The 26,276-nt window shown below is 41.6% G+C and overlaps 1 protein-coding gene across 1 annotated transcript; it reads right to left on the reverse strand.

Moving 5' to 3' along the window:
- Positions 1–1,909: 1,909 nt before the first annotated feature.
- On the reverse strand, positions 1,910–24,330 carry LOC148509637 (nicotinamide N-methyltransferase-like). The gene is made up of 3 exons (XM_088442896.1): positions 24,180–24,330; positions 19,544–19,751; positions 1,910–2,333 (listed from the first exon to the last, which is right to left on the reverse strand). The coding sequence occupies exons 1-3, from the start codon at positions 24,328–24,330 to the stop codon at positions 1,910–1,912; spliced, it is 783 nt and encodes a 260-aa protein (XP_088299022.1).
- Positions 24,331–26,276: the final 1,946 nt, after the last annotated feature.

Raw genomic sequence — 26,276 nt, forward strand, 5'->3', positions numbered from 1 at the left:
TCAGTTTTCTAAAAAAGATTGACCCTTTTATTCCCATTTCTTATAAGCTTTATGGTTCCTTTTTTATTAGGATCTGCTCTCTATTTAAAAACAAATAATGTTACTAGTAAAGGGAACCTGCATATGCCATATCACCTCAGTTTGCCCTCCCAATATGCTCTGCTCCCACACTGTTCAGCCCCACCCCTCTTTCAGCTGTTCTGCTCCCCTATGCTCTGCTGCAGCTGCCCATCATGTCTCTCTCATCCACCAAACCTCCACTTTGCTGTGTGCCAACCCCCTTCACTACCTTACTTACTTCATTCCCATTGGTCAGTCCTCTGTGCCTTGGTCTGTCCTGTCTCCTTAGTAGTGGGAACAATTGGAGACAGGATAGACCTTATACAATTATTTTATAGATTGTTATAAACACTTTTGTGCTCATTTTAAACTAAAACTATTATTGTTACTTATTATTGCTACACATATTTCATGTAATTGTTTAGTTTTTGCTTTTGTATATAATTTTTATCATTATTTTATTCCATTTTTTCCTGTTTTGACACCTGCCATGTTATGCTCATGGGATTAAAAGTTGCTATACTTTAGATTAATTCCAAACAAACACATTCCTCAAAATCTTTTTGACCTCCAGCCTCATCTTGTCTAGAAATCAAGAGGATCATTTGATAATAACTGAATTTATTATATGTGTGGCTGTGAACTCTGTAAAACCACTCACAGATCACACAATTAACTGATATGTCTTAATCAACCAAAGCTACATGAAATGTTAAAATTAACTTATGTGTATCCATAATCAGTGCATATAAATCCAGTAATAATTGACAATTCATCTGCAACTATATGATTTTAGATTAACATTGGCAAAGTCACATGAATATCTGATAACTACTCAGTTTCCCAGACTTAGGCTCGTATTCAAATCCAAGCCAAAAGTCTGAATCTGCAGTAAAGTATCGAGAGGGACATCATTTCACCAGGTGGAAAGTTTCTGCCGTATTCAATTGTTACGACTTTTCACTGGTGCGGAAAGTCATTACAATGTACCCGGCAAAAAAGTTTTGCCTCTGAATAGCCGGTGGAAAAAAGTACAGAACTGCGGTTTTGGGGTGCAAAGATGTGGAAACCACTCTGCACAATTTAGACAGACCCCCAAACAACTCAATAAAACACTTTGAAATTGAGGGCAAAAAAGTACAAATTGGGGGTACAAATGCAAAAACTAGTGAAATAGACTTTTGGTGTGGTCTGATAGTATGGGAGTGGTGTTTATTTATTGCAGGTATTTGCTGAAGGTTATCTTTGAAGCACTTAAATCTTGACTTTAGCTATTTTTAACTAAGCTTGCACCCATTTTCAAGTACCCCAAATTTGACAGGAATAATTATTTTCACCAAGAAAAAACTGCTTAATGCTATTCTTCACCACTTGTGCAAAGCCATTATTTGGGAACAATTGACAGCACTTAAATTCCCCAAATAGCTTCAGTAGGGCTAATCGAGGACATCTACATTGATCCCCAAAGTTAGTGCATCTTTTGGGGGGTGTCAGGCAAATTTCTCCAATTCTGCCAACACTTTTTGCCTGTTAGAATTTCACCAGGATGCGTTTGTGTCCTTTGGAGTTGAATACGGCAAATAGCGGCGGCACACACAATTATTTTCCGCAGCTAAAACACACGAAGTCAGCGAAAAGTGCGGCATGCGAAAAAGTAACACGGGTGCAAAACTAATTGAATACGGCCCTTAGTGAAGATTTACAGAAACAGCAGCTTCTATAAGATGCTGCTTCCAGGCAGTTTGCAAGTGAGTATTTTAAACAGCACCCGGAGTCAGTGTACTCTGACTGCAGGTGTTAAATATGGCCCCACAACCCGCCGGCTGCATCAGCTTCATAAATTCTCCCCTTAGTTTCCTTTACGAGCTGTGATGAGCATAAATGAATGATAGTCGGTAAGATCACTCACTGACTTTCTTCTATGGATATCACAGTGATCAAAAACAAATCCTTCTCCTGTAAGAACATTTCTGGCATAATTCTCATCATATTTGAACAAGTGGAACCTGTCCTGGCCAATCATGTAATAAGTTGCATTTAAAGATCCAAGTAATATCAGGTGTCCTCCAGGTTTTATCAACTTTAAGATTTTCCTCAGATTTCTGAGGTGATCTTCATGGTCTGTGCTGATGACATCCAGCAGCCAGACACTGATCACACAGTCGGCTTGTGGTAGCACCACCGGGTCAGTGAGATTTTCTTTTTCCATGTCACATTTTACTATGTCTTTTATGGCTGTCTTCAGCCTCATTTCTTTGTCCTCACATTGGTTACTGAAAAACACAAACACAATAATTGTCATAAAGAAATATGTAGACACTCTGGCCTCTTAGTGCTTTTAGCATTTCTACCAGTTTATATGTAAATATAACTGATTTTAAGCAAAAAGCAAGGTATCTATGAAATAATAATAAAAAAAAACCAGTGTATGTGTGGGGAGAAATCTTCTGCCTGGAGGAGTTGGGTTGTTTGGGAAGTTGAATGCTCAGATACATGTGTGAATGTGACTAGTTATGCACCCATACTTGTGTGTGTTCATTTTGTGGTATTTTTTATCTAATTAAAACAATTAGAACATATTTGTTTGTGGGGAGGGTTTTTTTTTCTGGCACAAACAAACATGGAATACAGATATACACACTCACACTGACAGACAAACAAACAGCGGAGACTGGGAATAGCATCCAGTATTCAGGAATATCAGTAGAATACCTGCATGTGGCATATAAGTAGAATTTTAGGCTTGTTCATACTTTGAGGGGCAGTTGCTAAATAAAGTCTTAAGCATGTTCTAGTGTCAGGCGAATTAACTTAAACCCTACAAGAGGCAGACATTTTTCTTGAGACTGAAAATTCACAGAGAACCATGTATAATAAGCCACTGCTGTTTTGGGATTGGAGACAAATGGACGGTGCAATTGTATACAAAGTGGTGAGTGAAGTTTTGACAGGATCATAAGTCCCCCTCCACTTTGACAGCCTAGGCCCCTGGTAAGTGTACCCTCAGTAGTGCTCCTATAAATCTTGACCATTCACTCCATTAACACATGGACACATTAACGTAATACACAATCAACCTTCTTTTTTATTGTTTATGGTCTGAGCCTTATAATATACTGTACATACAACAATATGCTTTTGGAATTCAAAAACAGGTTTTTAACTTAAAAATGGAAATTATCTGTCCTTGGCAAAATTGTATGAAGTACAATATATCTCCAGTACTCTATAATCAGTACACCATATTAGTCATTTTGTTAAATTATATTAGAGATGTTCAGGTCTGGTTCTCAGAGAACCAACAACAACCAAATTTAAGGGTTCAAGCTTGGAATCACTTGAGGAAACTGAGTTGAACCAAGACCTCGTTCATATCTTCCCATTATTTAGAACTCTGATTTAAAAGGCAAACTCAGGTTTAGGATTGCATGCTTATAGGGGGAAATTACATAATTTTGGTATCATTTTTGTGTTTACTGCAGATCCAAAACCAAGATATGTGAAGGTATTTTTGGAAAACAAAAATAAGAAGATGAATCTGGATCTAAAACCAAAACCAAAACACTGGGGTTGGTCCGTATCTCTGTATTATATGCATCCTTTGACAAAATGTGGGAATACTGTTTGGCAGAATCTTTTTTATCATCATTAATAAATAAAATAAACTTCAACTACTATTATGAGATTTTTTCCTAAAACAATGTCATTCTTATTCTTAATCATATTTTATTTACATTATTTATTTGCACATAATTTTTATATACTGTATTTAACTCCACAGAATTTTAAAATGTGTAAAAATAATTTTATAGACAGATTTCAATTAAATAGGTATTTTAGCTTTTAGTCTACACACACAATGATTCTAAGTCTGCGTCTTTTAATGGTTGCACATCAATGACTTTATGCAAACCCCACTACAAGCACTGCCCTGGTGTAAAGCCATGCATCTGAATGTGCAAGGACTGAGATGCCCACTTTGAGCTTCTTTGTACACTCAAATACTTATTGGTTGTGTGTTTAGATGCCACCATGAGTCACACCATTAAAACTTGCTTCAGATTTTTAGTCTAAGTATGATCTCCAATGTTAGGGCCGCAACTAGGAAGGGGGGGGTCTGGAGGTGCATGTGCATTGGGTGCCGGATCAGTGGCCCATAGCCCCTGCATCCAACAGTGCTGCTGCACCTGGCACCACAGGGAAGCTCCATTTGCCAGATACCCACTGGGATTTTTACTACAAATGGGCGCCCGACTCCTGCCCTGCAGTGCTGCGCTAGCTGGAGGCTGGAGTTCTCTCCTGAACTCCAGCTTCTGGCTCCCCCCCACGGGCACTATGGGAGAGACATCATGACATCTCACCCATAGTTCCGAGGAGCAGCCGGGCAGACCCAACGGTGGCGGATGCAGTAGTGAGGTTTAAGGTAAGTATTGTTTGTTTGTTTTTCCTGTGTAATCAACACTACAGGGATCATTACTATGGGGGCATTACCTCAGGGGGTATTACTATAGGGGCACTTCTGAAGGAGGCATTACTATAGGGGTACTGCTGCAGGGGCATTACTATAGGGCTACTGCTGCAGGGGGCATTACTTTAGGGGCACTACTACAGGGGGCATTACTATAGGGGCACTACTACATGTGACATTACTATAGGGGCACTGCTGCAGGGGGCATTACTATAGGGGCACTGCTGCAGGGGGCATTACTATGAGGGCATTGCCTCAGGGGGCATTACTATAGGAGCACTGCTGAATTGGGCATTACTTTAGGGGCACTACTACAGGGGGCATTACTATAGGGGCACTACTACATGTGACATTACTATAGGGGCACTGCTGCAGGGGGCATTACTATAGGGGTACTGCAGCAAAAGTATTACTATAAGGGTACTGCTGCAGGGGGCATTACTACTGGTGAACTACTACAGGGGGCATTACTATAGGGGAACTACTACAGGGGGCATTACTATAGGGGAACTTCTGCAGAGGCATTACTATAGGGGGACTGCTGCAGGGGGGGCATTATGTGTAAATGGTATTATAACATGTGGCATTATGTGTATAGGGCATTACAATATGTGGAATTATGTGTAATATGTTTGTTCTGTCAATAGTTCTAATTTTAATAAAATAATTTGGACATTTGATGGTTTTATTTATGAAACCGTAACTAATATTTTTATGGGATGGATATTAAATTTATGTCAGAAAAGGCCATCTTATGAGGGGTGGGGAAGGCGCCAAATTACTGTCTTGCACTGGGTGACAAAAATCCTAATTTCGGCCCTGCCATTTTGAGCATTTAACCTTCTGTATATGCAACCAGTTCAGCAACACACTTGTGACACTTCCATATCATCCATAAGATGGTCCATATCTTTGTGTCTAAATAGCCTCCTCCCTATCACCAGCCAGCATATTTTTAATACACTTCTGAGTGTGCATATTTGAAATTGCTACCGTAACTCTGTCCAAACACAATTGAGATGCAAGAGCAGTGAGACTTAGATGCATGTGTGGGAAAAAAAACGCTCAACTGTATTCTACTTACAGTTTGTCCAGCTACATCTTTGCTCCATACACCATGTAGCGCGTCATGGTATGCGCACCCTGCCATGCCAATGCCTGGAATTCTAAGTCACTTAATGTAATGTGACATTCTAACATAATGTACTGAGACACTAAAAAAACTGGAGAGTGTAATACAACTTTCTGTCCACCAGATGTCACTTTTCCCAAAATACACAGCACATGCCAATGAAGCTTTTGTAGCGCCAACTGCTGATTGGCTGACAGAACCTATCATTCATTACAATCTACAGTAGTACTAAACTGCATTTTGTCATTAATGCAGGATTAAATTAAAAAATAAATAATTTGGTATGTGAGTTAAATATCAGCAATGGCCAGAATATGCATGTCCAGTATTAAATAAAAACAGAGCAATCGTAGTTAAATATTCTTAAGGAGCTTTGCCTAACTCAATACATTGCTTCCAACTTCCCACTACCTGTTATCTCTATGCTCTGCCCCCAAGCTGCATTTTATGCTAAACTGCTATAGATATTGTATTGTACATGTTACAGGGTCATCCATACTGCAGAGAAAACTGTCCTTACATGATGTAAAAAAGCCTGTTGTGAAGACTTATGAAAAGTTTTTCATAAAAATAGATCATTTCAACTTTATGCTCAACTTTATGTATTGCTCCACACTTTCCCCCTCGATTCATCTCGAAGTTACTGTAGCCACCCAGCTGCATTACACTCTAAACCGCTATTACCATTATATTGTACAATTTACATGGTGTAAAGTCACACACTTATCATCACATGCTGATACAAATGGCATGTGTGGCTGAAAGGGTAAGGTGAGCATGTTAAAGAGCTGGCACCTCGAGGCCCAGAAAGGGACAATGTCACCTGACTAGAATTAAGTCCAGTGCTGGTTTTAAAAATAGGGGAACCCTATGCATTTTTTCCCTTGTTTTTAAAACCAGGACTGGCTCAGGAGCCCAGTGCTGATTGCTAAAAAAGGAATAACCCTACTCATTTTTTCCCCATATTTTTTAAACTAGGACTGGCTTAGGAGCTGGGGGCTGGTTATGCTTTTTTAGGGGAACCCTAAGTCATTTATTTTAACATTACCCCTTTATACAGTTATTACAGGCAAAAAACATTCACATATCACACTGATCTATGTATGTTTCTGCCAAACTCGCAGCTCAGTGGGTAGTTATTTAAAACTTCTATATAGTTCTGAGTTTTCTGAAATCACACCTGTGATTATAATCACAATCTTGTTAAATTCCTGAGTTGAATTCCAGGCTATGAAAAGTACTCGAGAGTTACTTGGCCAATGGTGTTTTTATTTCCGTTTGTGTTCTCACTCATGTTTTGAAGAGTGTTTCATGAATTCTCACCCGAGTTTGCCTTTAGTAATAGTCTGTGTTGTAAAAAATGTCAAAACACACCCGAGATTGCAATCTTGACCAAACACGAATCTTAGTAATTGTACCCCCTACTGTATCAACTTGTAGGCATCTTCCAATAGTTTATGGGCCCAGAGATGTGGCTGTGAAAGATACATTCAACAAGACTAATTCTTATTGAAGGTGAAAATTTACAGTATGTACAATATACTCCAAGCTCAAGTACAATTTGAGCTTCATAAAACTGAAAGGCTCAGAGAACTACAGTACTGTACATTAAAAAAATAAATAAAAACATGCAGACAGTATGAGAAGTAAAAGTAATTTATTTATTAAATACACTATTTCCTATAAATAATGTAGGGTTTTTTAATAACATAAAAGTTTAAATTATGGATATACAGAACAATACTTGGACATGAAGGTATACAGTAGACATTTTCCCCAAAAAATTCACATGGATAGTGCTGTAATGTAGACATTGAAGTAAGAGGGAGGTGCTGTGAGGTGGACATTGAAGGGAGGAGGTGTGCTGTGTGGTAGACAGTGAAGTAATGAAGGAATGCTGTTAGATAGATATTGACGTAAGTGGGAAGTGCTGTGAAGTGGACAATGAAGTAGGGAGTGTTGTGTGGTGGACATTGAAGTAATGATTGCTTTGAGGTAGACAATGAAGTGAGGGACATGTGCGGTGAGGTGGGCAGTGAGGGGGCCAGTGAATGAAGTAAGGGCTGTCAGTGAGTGCTGTGAGGGGCTCAGTATTACAGGTATAGAGTACTGTAGAAGCTACATAGCAGTGGCATTACTCTTTATTTCAATGACAACAGGTAAGGCTTTATACAGATGATTAAAGTAATTATTTCACTGGACAAATGTCAGTACATCTTCCCCAATATTCTGTGTCCCATCCAAAAGTTACTTTTATGTTTCAGTTCGCATTAGACCTGATGAACCTCTTCAATTGGCCCAGAACAATTCAAGAGGATTCATGTCTGGTGACCTACAGTACAGTATATAAAAAAAATCATACAGTAATTAGATTAATGAAAGTTAATGAGAATAATTACATATTGTACAGTAATTACTGAATATATTAGAACAATGCTCTCCCTGGCAGTGTGTTTTGCCAATTTATACCTCTCCCTTCCAATAATTTTGCAGAGGCAGAGTATTTAGGATCATCAACCTGGCATAATCTTTGTCCAGATGGATAGTATTTTCTGACAAAGGCACCAAACAGTCAACTACTATTTTTTTCTTGGAAGAAGGTCTTATCCATGATCCCTACAAAATATTGTTTTGCCATTAACAAGCACACACTCAGGGCTAAATTAAGGGGAAGGTGACAGGGGAAGTTTCCCTGGGGCTCCCACACACAGAGGGGCTCCCACACAGGGTAGTGTGGCCCTGCTGAGAACAAGTGCCTAACAGCACCTGTTCCTGGATGGGAGCACAGCTGCCAATTTTCTGTATTTTTTTATCATTGCAGCAGCACAGTTTTAAATTTCCTACAGTATAACACAGAAATAAATTATATAGAGTCTGTTGAATTTGCAATGGAAAGTACAGTACTTTATATAGCATTGTGTAAAGTACCTACCATGTGCATTTGAAAGGAATTCTATATCTGCGCCATATCCTCATAAATGCATGAAAGTGCACAGTCTGTAAAGTAACTATAACACCACTCTCTTTCAGCCAGGTCTGGAACTCTCATGTTGTCTTATTTTCTTTTATCATGTTTGCAATTATCCTGCTCACAGATTTGCTTATTTTTGTTGGCATGTTTCAAGACAGGAACTGTGTAGAGAAAATAAATATTGTAATTTAGTGTACTGTATTGCATAATTTACAAAACATAGGGGGATATTCATTTGTTTTAACACCCATGATATACAATAATTAAAGGAGGCCCTCAGAGTAATTATAATGTACCATCCAGGCACTTCTCACACATAATTATAACACTTTTAAACCTAGTTATACTACTGTACTTTTCCTGGATATTCCTTTTAATTTACGATGGTGATAGAAATCAAAAAATTAGAGCAAAAGCCAAGAACTGGGCAATTTGTCCATCCAGGAATAGGTCATGTTGTGAGGTAATGTTACAAGTCCATCTAAGGACTTGTCAAGTGCACAGATCAGAACACAGGTCAAACATACAGTACTGTATGTAGCACTACAGGTATTTATAGGACTGAGTGTACAATTGGGCATAAAATGGCCACCGACCGTTAAGACCAGCTGCAAGGTGGTTGACCCCTAGAGTTGTAGCAGCAGCATGCAAGTGAGCTCAGTGCTGCTGCTGTGTGCGAATAAATAAGGGGGGTGTCTAGGGACATGGCAGCAGTACAGTGCAAGTAACTAGGACAAAGTATAATAGGTTGAACATGGCACTAGGGGATTTTATACAAGCTGGTGCATAATAGGGCACAAAATGGCTTCCAAATTTTGGCAAACCCCTATGGATATAGCAGAGGCATGCAAGTGAGCTCAGTGCCATCATTGTGTGCGATTAAGTATGGGGACTAGGACACAGTATGCTAGATCAAACATAGCACTAGGGGAATTTATACGAGTGGGCACATGCTCAGGCACAAAATGGCCACTGAACATTGAGACCAGCCATGAGGTGGCCGACCCCCATGGGTATAGCAGCGACATGCAAGTGAGCTCAACACCACTGCTGTATGTAGCTAAGTATGGGGACTAGGAAACAGTATGATAGCATGAACATAGAACTAGGGGACTTTATACAAGCAAGCGCATACCGGTAGAACAAAATAGCCACCAACCATTGAGACCAGCCACAAGGTGGCTGACCCCCACAGATATAGTAGCAACATGCAAGTGAGCTCAGAACCACTGCTTTGTGTGAGTAAGTACAGGGACTAGGAAACAGTATGATAGATTGAACGTGGAACTAGGGGACTTTATACAAGTGGACACATTCTGGGGGTCAAAATGGCTGCCGACCATTGAGGCCAGCCACGAGGTAGCTGACCCCCACGGATGTAGCAGTGGCATGAAAGTGAGCTCAGCTATGCTGCTGTGTGTGACTTATTACTGGAGTGTGCATCTAGAGACAAGGCAGCAGTACAATATAGAAATAAGGCAATCAGCAGCATAGAGTACAATATGGTTAAACAAATTAGTAATTGCAATGTACTTACTGTACCAGCAGGATGATGCTGTAGTAATGTACTGTTACAGCTCAGGGTAGAAGCAGTAGTAAGCAGCAACAACATGACTTGGAAAATAGCAAAAGCTCTTGGAAGTCAGCAGAAGTCACAGAGGGTATCTCAGAGGTTCGTATTAATGATACGTTCTGAAGAGATGATCCGAGCAGCAGGTCTGCACTGTAAGGCACAGATTCACAGAGTGGATAGCTACCTGCCACTAAACTTGCATTTTATGCAGCCATAGGCAAAAGGACGCCTTCCTGCCAAAACTCTGATAGGTGTATTTGAATTCTGATCGACCAATGGTAGAGCAGAGTATCATCAGGAAGTTTCTGTTTGTTTGCAACCCAGGCTCAATGGCACCACACACAAAAGACAGCCTCTGTGGCAGAAAGGTTCTCTTTATGAAGTTTCCTGTCACAGAAGTTGTCTTTTGTGTGTGTTACAAGTAAGTGCATCTTTAGACCAGGCCAGCACTTATCTTACCCACTTGCCTACGCAAACTAGACATACGGTAGTAGCTGTTCCACCTATTGTGTACTGTGGGTCTCATTCAGAGCCGCTCGTAAGAGGCCGCTCGTTCGTTCCAAGCGATTTTCGCACATCTGTGCATGCGTATGGGTTTTAGTACGCATGCGCGAACCAGTCAGTGTGGTCAGAAATCGTGTGCTCGCAAAATAGCGAATGCCTGGTAATTTGAGTGACAGAGTGAGGCATTTGTGGGTGGTAACAGGGGAAGGTGCTTGAAAATGGGGAGTGGAGATCCGAACGCAGGCGTGGCAAACGGTCAAAATGGGCGTTTTATGGGTGTGCATAATTAACAAAGCAGCGTCATCGACCACGTCAGTTGGGTGTCTTTTAGCCAGAACTGCTCGCATGATTGCGGTAGGAAAATGCAACCACAAGAATAGCGAGCAGTTCATTCGCCTTTTGATGTACTCGATTAATCTAATAAATAGCGGAGATGACGTATGATGCGAGCGGCCAGGGGGCGTTTTATAGAAAAAAACGTCCGCATGTTTTGTTCGCTCATTCAGACATAGAGGCGTCAACAGACCGCAAAGAACGAACAGTCAATTTAAATAGCCGGCCCCTTTTTCTGGACGATCGAGTGCAAATAGCGTCCGGCTCTGAATGAGGTCCTGTATGTCATGTTAAGCCTTAGAGTGCAATGCAGATAGGTGGCATTACATAGAGATGCAGGAATGTGGACAGTGCCCGATAGTATACAGTATGGATGGCTCGTAATGAGTACAATATAATGTCTCTAGTGGTTTAGTCTTGACACAAAGTTATTATTGCAAGCAGTGCCCCTGAAGGCCACTGGAATTGCAAGGACCATGGCACAAATTGCAGTGTGTAACACTTTCATATTGCTTCCCTGCCCCCACACCCCTGTGAGGTTTGTGATGAATGACTCATGCTGACATGTTTTTGGGGAAGGGACTCATCCAGCATGATGTGTAAAATATAATGCATTGTCTATATCAGTTTACAGTCTAATGAAGCTGGGTGTCATGACTTGGAGGATGAAGGGATGAGGAAAGTGCAGAAAACGACATAAGGTTGAGCAGAGAACTTTAAAAGTATTGAACCTGAAATGATCTCTTTCTAAAATACTGACCATGTGTCTTTAAGCCAGGTATATTTACACCATATAGCGATGGTATACAATACGGATGGCCTGTAATGAGTACAATACAATGTCTATAGCAGTTTAGAATAAATACAGCTGGGTGGCTTAACTTAGAAATAAAAGATAATGGCAAATCTGGAGCAATGTATTAAGGGCCTGATTCAGAGCTGGACGCTATTTGCGCTTGTTCAGAAAATAGGGGTGGCTATTCAAATGAACCGTTCGCTCTTTGCGGTCTGTTCACACCTCTAGGTCTGAACGAGCGAACAAAACTTGCGGTCGTTTTTTGGAAAACTACGCCCCCTGGCCGCTCGCATCCTACGTCATATCCGCTATTTATTAGATTAATCAAGTACATCGACCAGCGTATGAACTGCTCGCTATTCTTGTGGTTGGTTTTTCCTACCGCAATCTTGCGAGCAGTTCTGACTATAAAATAACCCAGTGACGTGGTCAATGACGCTGCTGTATTAAGTATGCACACCCATAAAACGCCCATTTTGACCTTTCAGCACGCCTGCGTTCTGATCTCCACTCCCCGTTTTCAAGCACCTTCCCCTGTTACCACCCACATACGCCTCCTCCTGTCACTCAAAATAGCAGGCATTCGCTATTTAGCGAACAAACGATTTCCGGCCACACTCACTGGTTCACGCATGTGTATTACGATCCATACGCATGCGCAGTTGTGCAAACATCGCTCGGAACGAACAAGCGGCCGCTTATGAGCGGCTCTGAATCAGGCCCTGAGTTCGGCAGAGTACCTTGATAATATTGAACTTGAAATCTTCTGTCTTGATGAAATGCTGCACATGCATCTTCACACCAACGTAGATATGTATTCTAATAAAACACAGGACTCACACACCAAATGATTGAAACCTTTATTTAAAGTAAACCTGTATAGTAGATTACAAAAATAAATAAATAAAAAATGCTGAGTTACAAAATTATATTGTCCTCTTCCGGGCCTCAAATCCGAGGTGCAAGCTTTGGAAAGTTCTAACCTTATCCACTCACCCAAGCAAGCCAGCTGTAGCAGCTATTACACCTATTGGGTATGTCATGTCTAGCATGCATCTTTACACCAACATATACAATACAATGTAAATAGCGGTTTATAGTCTAATGAATCTGGGTGTCATAACATGGAGATGAAGGGATGAGGAAAGTGCGGAGCAATGCATAAAGTTGAGCAGGGTACTTTAAAAGAATTGAACTTTAAATGATCTCGCTTTCTAAAAAAACATGCCCGTGCGTATTTATGCCAGGCATCTTTACACCATGTAGCGACAGTAAACAGTAGAGATGAGTGGTTTGGATTCTGAGGAATCTGAACCGCTTCGATAAGGTAGAACCCGAGTCCACCTCGAATGCAAGTTCAGGTGTTCTCGCCTAACTCGGATTCCACCTCAAGGCCGAACATCAGCCGGCTGGTGTCAGATTCTCATGAGACTCGGGTGACTTTCGGCCTCTATAAAAGGCACGGCGCCCAGGACTCGGCGCCATTCTGCTGAGAGAGAGGACAAATTCACTTCAGTGAACTTGCCGCTGGACATCAATTACTTTCAAGGGCATTAGCCCTCTGTGATAACCACTATGTGTGTGCTCTACGACTGGGCATATACCTACTTTGTGTCTATAATATACAGTATACAAGGTCAAGCTCCGTGACTGGGCACATAACTGTGACTTTACTGGGCATAAGCCCACTGTGTATACAAGCTCTGTGACTGGGCATAAGCCCACTTTACTGGGCATAAGCCCACTGTGTGTATACTGTATACAAGCTCTGTGACTGGGCATAAGCCCACTGTGTGTATACAAGCTCCGTGACTTTACTGGGCATAAACTAACTGTGTGTATACAAGCTCCGTGACTGGGCAGTAGCCCACTGTGTGTATTTGTATACAAGCTCTGTCACAGGGTATAAGCCCACTGTGTGACTGTATACAAGCTCCATGACTTTACTGGTCATAAGCCCACTGTGTGTATACAAGCTTCGTGACAGGACATAAGCCCACTGTGTGTATACAAGCTCTATGATTGGGCATTAGCCCACTGTGTGTATACAAGCTCTGTAATTTTACTGGGCATAAGCCCACTGTGTGTATACAAGCTCCATGACAGGGCATAAGCCCACTGTGTGTATACAAGCTCCATGACAGGGCAAAACCCTACTGTGTGTATACAAGCTCTGTGACAGTGCATAAACCCATTGTGTGTATACAAACTCCGTGACAAGGCATAAGCCCACTTTGTGCAAACAAGCTCTGTGACTTTACTGGTCATAAGCCCACTGTGTGTATACAAGCTTCGTGACAGGACATAACCCTACTGTGTGTAAACAAGCTCCATGACAGGGCATAAGCCCACTGTGTGTATACAAGCTCTGTAATTTTACTGGGCATAAGCCCACTGTGTGTAAACAAGCTCCATGACAAGGCATAAGCCCACTGTGTGTATACAAGCTCCATGACAGGGCAAAACCCTACTATGTGTATACAAGCTCTGTGACAGTGCATAAACCCATTGTGTGTATACAAACTCCGTGACAAGGCATAAGCCCACTTTGTGCATACAAGCTCTGTGACTTTTCTGTGCATAAGCCCACTGTGTGTATACAAGCTCCGTGACTGGGCATTAGCCCACTGTGTGTAGACAAGTTCCATGAAAGGGCATAAGCCCACTGTGAGTATACAAGCTCCGTGACTTTACTAGGCATAAGCCTAATATGTGTATACAAGCTCCATGACAGGGCATAAGCCCACTGTGTGTATACAAGCTCTGTGACAGGGCATAAGCCCACTGTGTGTATGCAAGCTCCGTGACTGGGCATTAGCCCAGTGTGTGTATACAAGCTCCATGAAAGGGCATATGCCCACTGTGAGTATACAAGCTTCATGACTTTACTTGGCATAAGCCCACTGTGTGTATACAAGCTCCGTGACTTTACTGGGCATAAACTAACTGTTTGTATACAAGCTCCAAGACTGGGCAGTAGCCCACTGTGTGTATTTGTGTACAAGCTCTGTGACAGGGCATAAGCCCACTGCATGTATACAAGCTCCATGACTTTACTGGGCATAAGCCCACTGTGTGAATACAAGCTCCATGACAGGGCATAAGCCCACTGTGTGTATACAAGCTCTATGATTGGGCATTAGCCCACTGTGTGTATACAAGCTCCATGACAGGGCATAAGCCCACTGTGTGTATACAAGTTCTGTGACTTTACTGGGCATAAGCCCACTGTGTGTATACAAGCTCCATGACAGGGCATTAGCCCACTGTGTGTATACAAGCTCTGTGACTTTCCTGGGCATTAACTCACTGTGTATATACAAGCTCTGTGACAGGGCATAAGCCCACTGTGTGTATACATGCTTTGTGAATGGGTATAAGTCCACTCTGTGTATACAAACTCCGTGACTGGGCATAAGCCCACTGTGTGTATACAAGCTCCGTGACTTTACTAGGCATAAGCCCACTTTGTGTATACAAGCTCCGTGACAGGGCATAAGCCCACTGTGTGTATACAAGCTCTGTGACAGGGCATAAGCCTACTGTGTGTATACAAGCTCCGTGACAGGGCATAAGCCTACTGTGTGTATACAAGCTCTGTGACAGGGCAGAAGGCCACTGTGTGTATACAAGCTCCGTGACACCAGTTCACAGTGATAAATTAATATGGATCATGAGAATGAACCCAGAGGAGAGCAGAAGCAGCAAGCAATGCTAGCACTGCAGCTGCTGGAAGACCATCACTATCATTTAAAGCTGATGCTCAAGGGCATAGAGGCTTTAAAAAATTAGGGAACCTGAAATAAAAAAATCTAGATTTCACAGGGGCAAAGACAAAAAAAACCCTCTAAAGACTACTACTAGTGCAAAAAAAAGAAAATTTGCAACAAACCATTCACCACACGTAGTGGCAAGGAAAGGCTCAGGCATTGGTCTATATTTCTGAGTGGTGGTTCTGCAACTGTCAGTGAGGCATCTTGTGCCTCTCATGACAATAAAATACCTTTTCAATCTGACTATAGAAGAAGTGTAAAAAAATTTAAACCAATAAGGCAGTAGATCAAACTGTGTTTTCAGAAACACACATTTCAGAAATCCCTGAGGAGAGTCTAAGTGGGTCCACGAGTGGTGTTGCTATGTGTAAGCCTGACCTTTCAGAGAAGTCGCCCTCCACAGTTTCTGTTCCATCTATAGTTGTGGTGATGAGCAGTATTACCGAGGACATAGAAATTGAGGATGCCACGGTGGAATTGCAAGAGGATGAGGGGAATATATGTGCAGCTGATGCTGGCACTAATGAGGATGTTGAGGATGAGCATATTATTTGTATAAGTCAGGCACCAGTGGAAGCAGCTCTTGGCCAAGAAAAGAAGGCGATTGCCATGCCTGGGCATAGAACCAACAAATCCACATATTTTGTGTGGAATTATTTTTACTTAAACCCTGACAACATTTGTCAAGCCATTTGTAGCCGTTGTAGGTCCACAATTAGTAGAGGTAGGGATGATAAGCATCTAGGAATCTCCACGCTATTACATCATATACAGCGAGCTCATGACAGGTGTTTAATAACAGAAACTACTGCAAAAATATAACAACAAGCAGTCCAACAGATGCCTTCTCTCTACTAAATCCCAGCACTTGCTTATCCTCAGGAATGATCAGTGGTAGTTCAGCATCCAATTTGTTAATGCTATGTCACAGTGACTCCTCCACTTTCCAGGACACCTCAGAAGAAACTGAATCTTTGAGCCCTAGGCCTGCTGCTGCTGGGGGTGGATCTTCATCCCAGAAGTGGATCAAGAAGACTACTAGTAGTTTCCAAAAAAAATTGATTGACTATTAAATAATCAGTTGCAAGGGGAAGCAAGTATGACTGCTCTCATCCTGTCGCACAGCAGATCACTGATGCAATGACAGCTATGCTACTATCAGATCTGCATCCAATATCCGCAATTAATGCAGTGGGATTTACACAGTTAATTGAGGTTCTGTGTCCCTGGTACCAAATTCCATCTCGGTTTCATTTTACCTGAAAAGCCATTCCTCGGCTGTACCAGGAAATTAAACAGAACCTAATTATTGGCCTGCAAAATGCTATTGTACCCACTGTCCACTTACTGTAACCACAGATATGTGGACAAGCGGTAGTGGACAAACTAAAGATTGCATGACTGTAACGGCCCACTGGGTGGGTGAATCGCCTTCAGCAGCAGAAGCAGTATCTAACAAACAACACCAGCTCATTCTGAGGCAGGCAAATCTGTGCATCACCAGATTCAATAAGAGGCATACCACTGACAACCTCTTAGAAAACTAAGAAATGTCATAAAAACATGACTTACCCCACTTGGACTCTCCTCAAGATTTGTGATTTCTGACAACACTACAAATATTTTGAAAGCATTACAGCTGGGTGAATTCCAACACATCCCCTGTTTTGCTCACACAATCAACTTAGTGGTGCAGGGTTTTAAAAAAATGACAGGGGCATGCAGGAGAGGCTGTCTGTGGCCCAAAAAATGTCGGGACATTTTTGGCATTCAACAACAGCGTGCAGGAGATTGCAGCACCTGCAAGAGCAGTTTAATTTGCCCTGCCATCAACTGAAGCAAGAATTTGTTAATGAGGTGGAACTCCACCCTTTATATGCTTCAGCGGATGGAGGAGCAGCCAAAAGGAATCCATAGCTATATATACAACAAGCCATGACATTGGGAGAGGTGGGGGAATGTACCTTAGCCCATCACGGTGGAGAGTAGTTTCTGTCTTGTGCAAGGTGCTCAAACCATTTGAAGTTGCCACATGTGAAGTGAGTGTTGACACTGCTAGCTTGAGTAGGTGATTCCTCTGATTAGGCTTTTGGAAAGGCAGCTGGAAAAATTGAAGTATGAGATTAAACAAAGTGATTCCGCAAAGTATGCTGGACTGATAGATAAAGACCTTTATTCACTTCGCCAGGATCGAAGGGTGGCCAAGATCTTGAAATCTGATCATTATATTTTAGCAACCATGCTTGATCCTAGGTTTAAGTCATATGCTGTGTCTTACTTTACAACTGACCCAGATCTTGAAAAATCCAAAGCTCTCCTGGTGAGCAAGTTGGCAGCTGTAGTGACACATTGCACTACAATGACGTCTACTCCTTCGGTTTCTCCAGCAGCAGCCAGAAAAAAATCACCTTTTCCAAAAGACCCAGTGGTGATACAGATAAGTCAAGTCAACATTTTGACATCTGGTCGGGTCTAAAAGAATAGCTTAACACCAGTGACAACTCTACCATAACTCCATCTAATACGATTACCATCCAAAGTATGGTGGAGGATTATTTTCAGGACACTGTACAAGTAGACATGTCACAGAGTCCCTTTGAATATTGGAAGAAAAAAAGGCATTTTAGAGACCATTGTATAAACTGGCTTTCCATGACTTAAGCTGCCCACCCTCCAGTGTGTACTCGGAGAGGGTTTTCAGTACAGCCGGGAACCTTATGAGCGAATGACGTAGTAGGCTACTTTCAAAAAATTTTGAAAAAATGATGTTCATTAAAATTAACTGGAAATTTCTCGAGGAAAACCTTTCCCGCCAATCACATCATAGTACAGATACTTCTATAATAATGGATTCCAGCGGGGATAAATTAATATTGTGTGAGGAATCAGATGATGTACACACTGATGAGGGTGAGGATGGCAATGATTGTGACATCTTGCTACTGTAGACCTGTTGCCTTTAGCCGATTGGTAGCTTTTTTTGTGGGGGGTCCAAACAAACCAAGCACTTCAGCCACAAAGTGGCAGTCCCTGTTGCTGAAATGCCTGGTTTGTTAAAGTGTGCATGTCCTTTTTATTATCCAATATAAGGGTGGGTGGGAGGGCCCAAGGACAATTCCATCTTGCACTACCTTTCATTTCTGCCACTGCTGTGTGGCAATGTTTCATAGATGTGCTTTAAACTCTGGTGTCTATGCTACTGCGCCCCTGCTCTGACTCTTGGTAACAAGTCAGCTCACTGCAGCCTTTGGCCTATAATGGTGAAAACTATAATGTAAGCTGTGAGGTGGTCTAAATTGACTGTAGATGACTGGAAATTAATGTTATTGAGGTTAATAACACTCTAGGAAGAAAAAAATCCCAATGTATGTGATTTTAGCTTTTTGTCAATATTTGTAAAAAATCCAAATCCAAAGCCGGACGACAAATTAGAACCAAATCCGACAAAAACGGTCCGGCACACATTCCTAGTAAACAGTATGGACGACCTGTAATGAGTACAGTATAATGTCTATAGCGGTTTAGTTTTGACACAAAGTGATAATTTCAAGCACCTGAATCAGTGACTGTTTACACTGCCTGTACGTGATTGGCCAGCCTCTCATGGATCACCATCCACTGCTACAGTATTATATTCAGTACTTGAGTTTTCATCTGTGAAGCATTTACCACCCAGCAGTTAAACTGTGTTGTAGTCTTATACGGCATACAGTATGCCATGCTACACCATGACGTATATTGACAAGTTGTAGCAGGAAAGTCAGAATGCCACACTATGAGCAAAGATGTAGCAGGACACATCCTTAAGATATGACTAAGAATCTGGGCCATTGTCCATATACTATTACAAATGTTTCCCTGTCATATTTTCAATGAGTAAAGCATTTACCGGGATCAACATACTGTAAACTGTCAGTAATACAGATACTTAACCTGTTCCCTTCTAATGTTGTAACATATGATGTTGTGTGATTCCAATCAAATGCGCCTGTACGAGTGTTCAGCCATCTGTTCAGCTCCATAATGCATTTCTCATTGGACCTCAGTAAATAGATGTCTTTGAAAAAGTTGCAGGCTGAATGGAGATGGTGAATTAAGGGGCCAAGACTAATGTCAATTAAAATCTCTCCCTTAATGTGACCTGCAGAGAAAGATTGTGATGATTAAAATGGGCAATATGTTATATAATTATTGTAAACATTGTTCTATAATGTGATGTTATAGATACACAACAGCATCACAACAGTCATATTACTTCTTAAATGTATGAGGGATGTGGACTCAACCAAAAAGCCATCTTTATATCACATGCAATCTATTTTTCCTGGGTGTCTATTGAATAGAAACAACTCTGACTTCTGGACAATAACCTTTTTTGTCCAGTATTTATACAGTATATAAATAACGGGGGTGAATTTCCTATGAATTTACTAAGAAACTAAGATCTGCCTGTGAGGTTTGTGTATTGTATACTATAGTGAAAGGGTTAAAATAAAATAAAAATGGTGTGGTGGTACTGATGTGTGTTTCCCCCTATTTTTCTATAACCAGCCCTAGGCTGAACCAGCTGGGGTGGCAATGATTCAGCTTGGGGACACACAGCATGGGGACAAAAAGCATAGGGTCCCCTTGCCAAACCATTTTCCAGACCCAAACTGAACAGCCCAGGCCTCAGGCCTGGAAATCCTTGGAAAGTCACAAAAAATGGGGTCCCCCCTCATGAGGATCAACCAGATTTGGGCTGAAAGTCTATGGCTCTTTCCTGCACCCCTGGTGGTGGTGGGTATAGGGGTAATGGTTTAAATTAAATACTAATACAGTGGAATTACAAGTCACAGCCAGTCTGCCCTGTAGTTCTTGTAGAAACTAAAGTGCCAGCACACTTCAGGCACCTGTACCCCCACTGTGAAACAAATATAAAAAAATCACACTACACACACACTCAATGTTTTAGTTCTTTATTTCAAATTCACTCACTTACCCTCAGTCACACTTACCTGCCCTCACACTACATACTTACCTACTACCAGGTGTTGGTTGATCCGCTTGTCCAGTACAATCCGGTCTTCAGAAAATAAAAAAAATATTTTCCCAGAGCCCACAGACTGCTATACTGTATACAAACTACAGTGCTACCCGAATGACTGGAACCCCACAAAGTGTCCTGCACCTTAGCTGCTCTTAGCCAACCAGCAGCTGGTTACTATGAGAGTGGCCGTTGATTGGCTAAAAGCAGCTGAACTCTTAGTCAATCATGGCTAAGGTTAAAGTAAGCACATTTTTGAGGGGTCCCCACTTTCTGAGTTTGCTAGCCCTCGAATTACCAATTTTGGGGTTGAGATTGGTTTGTCAGGGTGACCCCATGCTGTGGTTTCCTTGGTGTGCCATTACCACCCAAGCTGGTTCAGCCAATGCTGGTTATAGGAAAATAAGGGAACCCCACATTGCTTTTTCCCCTGATTTTCCTGTTACAGAATAGTCTCACAGGTCCAGGGTTGGTTATACTTTTGGGGGTACCCCATCCATTATTTTGTTTTTAATTTGAACCCTTTCACTACAATATACAATAGAGAAGCATTCCATAGACCACACTGATATCTGCAGTGCTTCCACAAAACACGCTGCTGAGGAGGGGGTTTATTTTAAACTTTTTGTTCTGAGTTTGCTCCATTTATTATCATGTTTGCAGACAATTCTTGGTAAATACCCATGTTCTATTTTTGTCTATGGAAATAACTTGTGAGTTGTTTTGATGGTGTATTGACTTCTGTTTGTGTGTTTAGGCATATTTTGCAGATAGATTTTTGTGTTTGCCTTTAGTAAATCTCTGTGTTTGAAAATCAGGGAAAACTCTCATACATAGTTTTCTGGGAGAGGGCAGCCAGGTTGGTGCATTAGGGGTCATGGTCGTGACAATGGTGGGCAATGTGAGGGGCATGGTAGTGTGATTGTATTATCGCGGCTCCATCCCCACTATACAATTCAGAGCTTACTGGCATTGTAAAGTAGGGGTGGAGCTACGGTGATGCAATGCAGTGTAAATTGGATCATCAACCCCTCTGTACAACCATCTTTCACTCGGGTTTAGGATAAATTTTGGGGGTAATTATTTACAGTATAATTTCATGAGATTGAAGGCATGTGATTGGTTAGCAGCTACATCCTATTTTGACACAAAGGTCAGATTTCTAGAGCATCACTGCCTAACAATAATGTATGTAGAAATGATCTTAAGGTGCCTACACACTAGACAATGTGCTCACAATATGATATGAGCAATTTCCCTTGTACTCTCCACGGCAGCTTCCAGGCTCCCCAGGACATGATATGGTGCTAAAAAGTGTCCAACTTGACAATAGATCTATCGTGCACAAAATTACCTATTGCACAAAATCATGTTTGAGATTGGCAAAATCTTACCTAGTGTAGGTCAGATCTGAAGATGCGCTGTGTGGCACAAGGTCACATGCATAGGCATCGTGAGTGGACATCCACAATTTGAACATATTTTACATGATTTGTCATTCCAATGCATTCAGAAAATTGGGTGAATCATGTAAAATATCATCTATTGTGTAAGCACCTTTACTTTTTTAATGAGCTTTACGTACAATACACATCAAATAAGCTCTCTAAAAGTGCCTATACACTAGACAATATTTTACACGATTCACCCAATTTTGATGTATCGGAATGACAAATTGTGTAAAATATGTCCAAATCTGACTAGATCTTTAGTCAGATTTGACACTTTTTAGCACCATATCATGTCCTGGAGAGCCTGGGATCTGCCTGGGAGAGTCTAGTGTGTAGGCACCTTAAGGTGTCGATTCAATTGGAACAACATGTAAATGCCAGCAATGGTACAGTACATCAACTCACCCCAGTTTCACCCAGAGTTTGCAGATTTTTATATGCAACACCATGGTGCTTTAAACAAAATTATGTGAGTTCAAGGCTACCATAAGTGTGATATATGTGCACACTTAATCAACGGGATCCTCACAGCTAATTGAATTGTCCCTTAAAACTTAAAAAAGTGTAGTAGAAGGCTTTGCTGTTGTGACAATAGAATCATATCAGACTACAGAAAGGATTTTTGTAAACATGTGATCACATGTCTTGCTGGTTATGGCACCTACTTTCCACTACAATTAGGAAAGTGACACCAGCAGCTGAAGACATGTGACTGAAAAACTCAGCCCATTCCAGTTTCCATCACATGAGCAACATACAGAAATTAATTTTGTTAGAGAAGAGCACACTTTGTCTGCAACCCTGCAGCTGAAGGGCACTAGGACTCCCTCTTGCTTTGCAAGCTATATACTTATTTTAAAATAAATTTGAAATGAGAGTGGAACACAAATATTTCAGATCATAGCCTTGCAACTCCCCTAAGTTCCCTAAGACTATGTAGCTTACACCACCTCCATTACCCTGTGGTAAAGTCAACCAGTGTAACAAAACAGGTAAAAGCTGAAACTATTGGACTATTAGGAGAGTACCTTCACCAAACATTGGACATCTTCACCACACTGGTCCAAGGACACCACTGGACAACTCTCCATGGCACTTTCTACTCCACTCCTCTGAATCATTAAAGAGCTTCAGCTCAGTGTCAACTCACCTACAACCTATACTGATCTACCATGAGACAGCAGGTGGATACTACCTTGTCTATGCCAAATGCACACACTGGACTCATTGGAACAATAGGACTATTACCAACTAGAGATATTTTTACCAGGTGCTCATCCAAGAAATCAACTGCACAATTATATATTTACCGGTAATGACAATTGCTCCATAGTCAAATACTATTCATCAATTTTTTTATAATGTTATTTATTGAATACTATTGTGGTTTTGGATGCAGTGGTGATGTTGGACACAAGCGGTCAATATTTATGTTTGTTCAAGCATCCAAGTCACAATGCACATCCATCCCAATGGAACGAATTTTGATGCAAGATCTGTGGATTTCAAAGGGCATTCCTAGGAGGTAACAGGTGGGTGGCTAGCCAGATATGGGTATGTCATGGGTGTGTTGCTGACAATGACTGCATCTCAGCACTCAATATCAATGACACTGGTCGCCATGTTCAGAGAAAATGCACCTGCAATAGATCTGGGGCAAGCTTTGATGTTGCGACTGATGGTGCATCTGAAGATGCAGTGATACAGAATAGCGCAGCTGCAAGTGAGCATCTCAGTAGGTTGAAAATTGCAGAATTAGCATAACGGGGCAGCTGTGGTAAAAAATCCTGCTGCAGCCGTGTCTGTGTGCACCCGTTAAGTGATCCATTCCATGTTATTGGGCAGTCTGCTTAAATAGACTATGCCATGCCATTCCCACTTACACGACATCTTCTTAAGATCTGACAAATATCAGTTCCCTGTAACATGTAAGCAGACAGGTTCTGACTTTTTAGACATTGCATTACGTTCAGAACTAATTGTTTAATAAAAAAATGTAAAAGCTGTTTCCTTACTTTAACAAATGCACCTACAGTAACACAGAAATAATGTAACCTTGGCAGCAAGATAAAATATAGTATATAGTACAGACCCATGCTGAATAGATGGTGAAGCTTCTCCATGGGAAATTTCAAGGCATCATCTCCAAAAATAATTTCTGCTGTATCAGAAAAATAAGTATCCAGAAGATTTCTTGAATCAAAGTCATGTACATGATAGAGCTTATGGGGGTTGCAGTCCATCTTGTATTTCTTGTATTATTGTATCACTGGTCGTTGACTGTCACATTTTTTATCTCTGGTACACAGGAGTTCTATTTATATTCATTAGGATCCAGCTTTTATCACATGATTGTCTATCTTCTTCATGAGTCAGTCATGGGAATGCAGATAATAATAACATAATATTTTATTTGACTTACATTATCATAGTATCTACCATACTTTCCATTTTACATTTATTAAAACTAAACATATATTTGAGTATATATACATAATATCTACAGTAAAAACATGTTCAAAAAATCAAACTCCTCCATTAAAGTAGATGTAAAATATGAGATCGGTTATTTTAGTGAACATTTATATTAGTACAGTGAGCAACAGAACTATCACAAGATCATCTGGGCCACAGTACTAAGAGGGGGGTGGACATGGCCAAATGTGGGTGCATGGTGACTGCCTTTTTGCTCTCTGCAGAAGTTTTATATCCCTCCGAAGCATAGTTAAACCTGGGCACCCTCTGGTGAGATTGGAGGACTGTCCATGTGCCTGATCCCTGCAGTGTGACATGGACCCTACAGTACATCGTCAGATTTGAATTGATCAGAGTAAATGGCTAATAATATTATTGATGTTAGTTTGGAAGGTACCACAATGCTCTGGAGCACTGAACAGTGAGGGGAAAAGCATACAGTACATATAACAGGGTGGACAAATAAAATTCAAAATTAAAACACAAAGACTAGTGGGTTAAGGACATAGTTGACTTTACATTTTTATTTGTAATCGTTTCTGTTTAATGTGATTCTGAATCAGAATTCACCCTAGATAGCAGAAGGCATCCCAATTAAACTATAATTCTTGGTTCGGTTACTGTCACCTGGGTGGTAATCAGGGGCATATCTATAATGGGTGCAGGGTGTGCAGTGTACATGGGCCCATGGGTACAGGGGGGGCCTGCACCGCATGTCCTGCACCCATATTATTTAAAATCTACCTCTCCGAGGTCCCACGCTGGGTGTCAGTGCTGTATAAAAAGCCAGAAAAATGGCCACTGTGGCCATTTTTCTTGCATATTGCGCATGCACAGTAGACTCCGGGAACACTCTAGTGCCTAGAGTCTACTAATGCTCTGGTGTCCTGCCAGCCACATCAGTCAGCTGCCGGCCACCGGGAAAAGAGTAGGGGGCCCCGGATGGCTAATGCACGAGGTCCCCCTTCTCTCTAAAGATGCCCCTGGTGGTTGTCACAACCAGGGCTGTGAGGGGTCTGGGTCAGCGGCACTTACCTGTCCGGACAATCTGGCAGGGTCCTTCTGGCAGTGGGGTGCAGGCACATGGAGGTCTGCACTGCATGCTACAGGGGTCTGGAGGCATAGTGTCCTTGCTGCTAGTGTGAGTATTGCACACCTTGGCAGTGCTGCAGCACGACATGGGCGCCACCATCTTGGATGTGGTCAGGTGACTCCTTTTGGCCAATCCAGTCAGAGCATTCCTGGGTATCCCTAGAAGCCAATCCTGCACTTCCTCTGATTTGCAGTCCTTTCATTGTCAGTACAATGTTATTCCCAATCTAGCTGGGTGTTAGTTTTCTGAGCTCCCTTCTATTCCTTGTTCCTGCTGAGTCTCACATATAGTATACTGCTCCAGGTTCCAGCCTCCCAGACACTCTGCATACCAGCGGTGCTACTCCCTACTACCACCACCAGAGGGAGCCCTGCTTAAGCTATCCTGACAGTCTGTGATCCTCCCGGATGTCCCAGTTACCTGTTGGGTGCATCCGCAGTCCACCCCAGGTGTATCTCGTCTCCAATATCCATTCTTCATCAGTGGGTCATTCATGAGCAACATACCTCTCAGACCAGAGTCCTTTCAATATCAGACATCTGCTCCTATAAACTCCCCTGAATCCAGCCCGGGTTCACCTCCACAAGTACTTAACCCTCTTGTGACAGTGGTAATGTCACA

Source organism: Taudactylus pleione, unplaced genomic scaffold (assembly GCF_031769625.1).
Source record: "Taudactylus pleione unplaced genomic scaffold, aTauple2 ptg000318l, whole genome shotgun sequence".
Taxonomy (NCBI): Eukaryota; Metazoa; Chordata; class Amphibia; order Anura; family Myobatrachidae; genus Taudactylus; species Taudactylus pleione.

Bases quoted from the DNA above. Each gene is read 5' to 3' on its own strand.
- LOC148509637 (XM_088442896.1), bottom strand. From the start codon at position 24,330: ATGGACTGCAACCCCCATAAGCTCTATCATGTACATGACTTTGATTCA. The intron at 19,752-24,179 runs GTCTGTACTATA...CTTTCTCTGCAG, and splicing joins TCACCATCTATTCAGCATGG to GTCACATTAAGGGAGAGATT. The intron at 2,334-19,543 runs GTTAAGTATCTG...TGTGTTTTTCAG, and splicing joins ACAACATTAGAAGGGAACAG to TAACCAATGTGAGGACAAAG.